General features: G+C 50.6%; 1 protein-coding gene across 1 annotated transcript; it reads left to right on the forward strand.

Moving 5' to 3' along the window:
* Positions 1–326: 326 nt before the first annotated feature.
* Positions 327–929, forward strand: LOC137835342 (uncharacterized). Its single transcript, XM_068643819.1, has one exon. The coding sequence runs from the start codon at positions 327–329 to the stop codon at positions 927–929; it is 603 nt and encodes a 200-aa protein (XP_068499920.1).
* Positions 930–4,423: the final 3,494 nt, after the last annotated feature.

The raw sequence follows: 4,423 nt of genomic DNA on the forward strand, positions 1-4,423 counted from the left end.
CGCCAATACTCATTACCGAGTCCCCCTCTTCACCACCACGCCAGGAAACCCAACTTCCTCAACCAATTCAAGAGGGTGGTGGTGAGAGTCAGCACCAGGCCCCTTCAGCCCCTCCACCAACAGCGGCTGCAAGCCTTCCCCCCGCGGTCAAAGAAATTTGGGGGCCCTTCACAGCTAAGCTCAAAATGATGGCAGAGGACCTCCCCTCCATCATAACAAAATCTGTGGAGAGCTCCACCAAAAAACTTCAGGATGATATCTCCACACTCCAATAGGAGAATCGCCTGATAAGGATCGAGGCGGAGAAGCTGTCCTGCAACCTCATGATGGCGGAGATTGATCACTCAAGGGTGGAAGACGCCATGAGTGCCGAGCTGAGGGTTGCACGCAAGGAGGCCTCCGATCTACGCCAGAAACTGCACCTCCTAGCTCAAGAGAAAATCGAGCTGGAGAGTAAGCTGGTTCCCTACCGACTCAAGGTGGCTGACTTGGAGGCATCAATAAAAGCGGATGCGGCCAAGGTAGAGAACCTCGAGAAAAGGTCGGTTGATCGGGAGGTTCTCCTTGAAAAGGTCGAAAAGGAGAGGAACGACGCCGTGGCTGAGCTCGCCGAAGCTAGAGAGGAAAACAAAAGAACTGTTGCAGAGCTGGCCCAGGCGCGGGAGGAAAGCAAAAAGGTTGCTGAAGACCTCGTTCAAGCTCGTGAGAAAACTGAAGAACTGAAGAAACGAGCTGACGAGCTAGAACAGCAAACCGAGGGGCTCAAAAAGCAAAACGAAGAGCTCGAACTGAGCTCCGCCCAAGTCCTCGCTGCTGGGTTCGACGCCACCCTGGAGCAAATCGCCTGCCAGTACCCCGAGCTCGACCTCTCCATGGTATCACTATATAATGAAGTGGTGGATGGGAAGATCGTGCCTTCTGAAGATTAGTCATCTCCCTCCACCGCTTATTCCCTGATATCTTTTTGCACAATCTTTAGGCCTTGCTTGTAATATTTTTCCTCTCTTCTTATGTACTTGAACTGATACTGCTCTTATTATAACTTCTTCGCTTCTACACCTAGTCTCTTTGTTTACTCTGCCTTTCGTAGTAGAAACCGCTTAAGGAAAATAATTCAGCGATTCTACCGTTTACTTACTGCTTCAAACTCGATCAAATTATCACCTTTCGAACGACGGCATTTTAATAACTTGTGAACTTTAAGACAACGGACTTCAGCGCGAAACTACTTACTAAACAGCAAGTTTCAATCCAACTGATAGTTTAAGATGTAGTTCACCTGATCTGCTCCATCAGAATGGGCCCTTACTCTTGCCATCGAGGGTCCTGGCGATGTAAGCCCCCTTTTGCCTTCGTAACTTGGCTATTGTTCCCTCATCTGGGGGGTAGAGGCGCCTTTCGGATCCTTCTCTACCTCCCTGAGTTTCAGAACAATAAGTCGGAAAGCTAGGCGTTCCCTTCGAACCTACCTTAGCCATCCTTCAAACTTCTTCCACCCTCTACACCGTACCTGAACTCGTTCGAGACGAGAAGGATTTTATCTTGCCTGAACTCGCTTGACGACGAGAAGGTCTTTAACTCGCCTGAACTCGCTCGACGGCGAGAAGGTCTTTATCTTGCCTGAACTCGCTCAACGGCGAGAAGGTCTTTATCTCGTGCCTCTACATTGCCCCAGGGGCTACATCTTCTCTCCCCTGGAGGCACTGAGGACTTTTTACTGGTGCCTCTACATTGCCCCAGGCGCTACATCTTCTCTCCCCTGGAGGCACTGAGGACTTTTTCTCTTTCTCGCCTGCACTCGCTCGACGGCGATGAGGTCTTTTAATCTCTTTCTCGCCTCAGGACGCGTGAGGGCGTTGAGGTCATTTAAACGTTGCTGGTGCCTCCGATCACCGAAAGACGATGAGGACTTTAAAACTTACTGATGCCGCCAATCGCCGAAAAGCGATGGGGACTTAAAAACTTTTTAGAAAGCATGCAACATAACTTCAAACTTGCCTTTAAATCACATACGAGTGACAAGGTCTTTTTCTAAAACTTTCGTAACAACAAGCATGCAATCTAAAACACTTTAAACTTTGAAAACTCTTCTTTATTGGGTGGCCTCATTAAAAACCCTCCTTAGGGAAAAAAGAGTGCCCCCTTCAAACTGTTTTAACAGAAAGCTTGCAAAACTCTTCGTGTTTGTTTTTACTTACAAAGCTTCAACTGTAATATAACTTGAGGTGCGTGGTGTTCCAAGTGCGAGGAATCGCCCCTCCTTCCAATGTTTCTAAGCGGTAGGCGCCGTTCCCGAGCGCCTCGGTTATTCTGAACGGTCCCGTCCACTTAGGCGACAACTTGTTCTCCATCTCGTACTGGTGGGCCTTTCTCATCACCAGGTCGCCTTCTTTAAACTGCCTTGGCATCACCTTCGAGTTATACCTTCGTTCAATCCTTCTTTTTACTGCCTCGGCTTTTACTCTTGCCTCTTCCCTGACCTCATCTAGCAAATCCAGATTCAACCTTCTTTCCTCATTCGAGTCTTCCGCTACAAAGTTCTGGAATCTTGGCGAGCTCTCCTGGATCTCCACTGGAATCATTGCGTCGCACCCATAGATCAAGCTAAACGGGGTCTCATGGGTTCCTGACTGCTCGGTGGTGTGGTACGCCCAAACTATGCGGGGTACCTCCTCAGCCCACGATCCCTTGGCCTTCTCTAGCCTTCTCTTCAAGCCTCTTAGCAATACCCGATTGGCAGACTCTACTTGGCCATTTGTCTGGGGATGCTCGATGGATGCAAACACTTGTTGAATTCCCACCTCTTCGCACAGCTTCTTCAACAGGTGACTTGCAAATTGAGTCCCGTTGTCTGACACCAGACGCTTAGGCACACCAAACCGGCACACGATGTTCTTCCACACAAAGCTCTCGATCTTGTGTGCGGTGATCTGGGCTACTGGTTCTGCTTCGATCCACTTGGTGAAATATTCAATCGCCACCACCAAGTACTTCATCTGCCTGATCGCCAATGGGAAAGGTCCCAGAATGTCGATCCCCACGTATGAAACGACCAAGGGCTGTAAATCGACTTCAACTCTTCGGGAGGCGCTTTGTGCCAATCGGCGTGCTGCTGACATTGCTTGCAACACTGTGCATACTTCTTGCAGTCCTCCCTCATTGTTGGCCAGTAGTAACCTGCACGGAGGGTTCTCGCGGCCAGAGCTCGACCCCCGACGTGACTTCCGCATATCCCTTCATGGAGCTCGGCCATAATTCTTGCACATTTCTCTCCGTGCACACATTCCAGGAGTGGGTGTGTGAACCCAAACCTATACAACTCGCCATCAATCATCGTGAACTTGCTGGAGTTCTTCTTTATCTTCCTGGCCTCCGTCAGATCCAGTGGGAGAAGGCCATCTGCCAGGCATCGCTTGTACTGTGTTATCCAGGTGTCTGGCTCATGGGTAGCACAGACCTGCGCCACGTTCACCTTCTCCCCCCGACATGCTCTTATTCTCGGCGATCTCAAGGTCTCCTGAGTTAAAGACCTGTGACTCCTCGCCGCTTTCTCCGTCGACTTGCTTATTTGAAGAACCAGGTGGTCTACCACAAATGCTCTAGGCGTCTTCAGAGTTTCTTGGATCACCGTCCTCTGTCTACCCCCCTTGCTCGAACTGGCGAGCTTAGCTAGCAAGTCAGCTCGGGCATTCTGCTCTCTGGGCACATGCACCACTTCAAAGGAGACAAAGGAACTCTTCAACTCCCGCACATACTCCAGGTAAGCCGCCATTTGTGGATCCTTGGCCTGGAACTCGCCTGTTACTTGTCCCGTGACCAACAACGAGTCACTCTTAGCCATCAACACCCTAGCTCCCATCTCCTTGGCCAGCAAGATTCTGGCGATCAGCGCCTCATATTCTGCTTGATTGTTGCTGGCTTTGAAAGCAAACCTCAGGGACTGCTCAATCAGCACACCGTTGGGCCCTTCCAGGATGACTCCAGCACCACTACCCTGCTGGTTCGACGATCCGTCCACCGAGAGCACCCAACGGAAATCATCCCCCTCAACTCGCGCTGCTTCTGACGAGAGCTCGACCACAAAATCAGCGAAAATCTGCCCCTTGATCGGACCTCGGGACTCGTACTTGATATCGAACTCCGACAGCTCCACCGCCCACTTCACCATTCTACTAGCTACATCAGGCTTCTTCAGGACTTTTTGGATGGGCAAGTCGGTCATCACCAGTATGGTAAAACTGTGAAAATAATGGCGCAACCTCCTCGCCGAAAATACAACAGCCAATGCAGCTTTCTCCAAGGCCTGATATCTCACCTCCGGGCCCTGCAGCACCTTGCTGACGAAGTAAATAGGCTTCTGAGCCTGATCTTGGTCTTGGGCGAGCACCGCACTCACCGCCCTCTCAGTCACAGCAAAGTACAA

This window comes from Phaseolus vulgaris, chromosome 11 (genome assembly GCF_000499845.2).
Source record: "Phaseolus vulgaris cultivar G19833 chromosome 11, P. vulgaris v2.0, whole genome shotgun sequence".
NCBI lineage: Eukaryota > Viridiplantae > Streptophyta > Magnoliopsida > Fabales > Fabaceae > Phaseolus > Phaseolus vulgaris.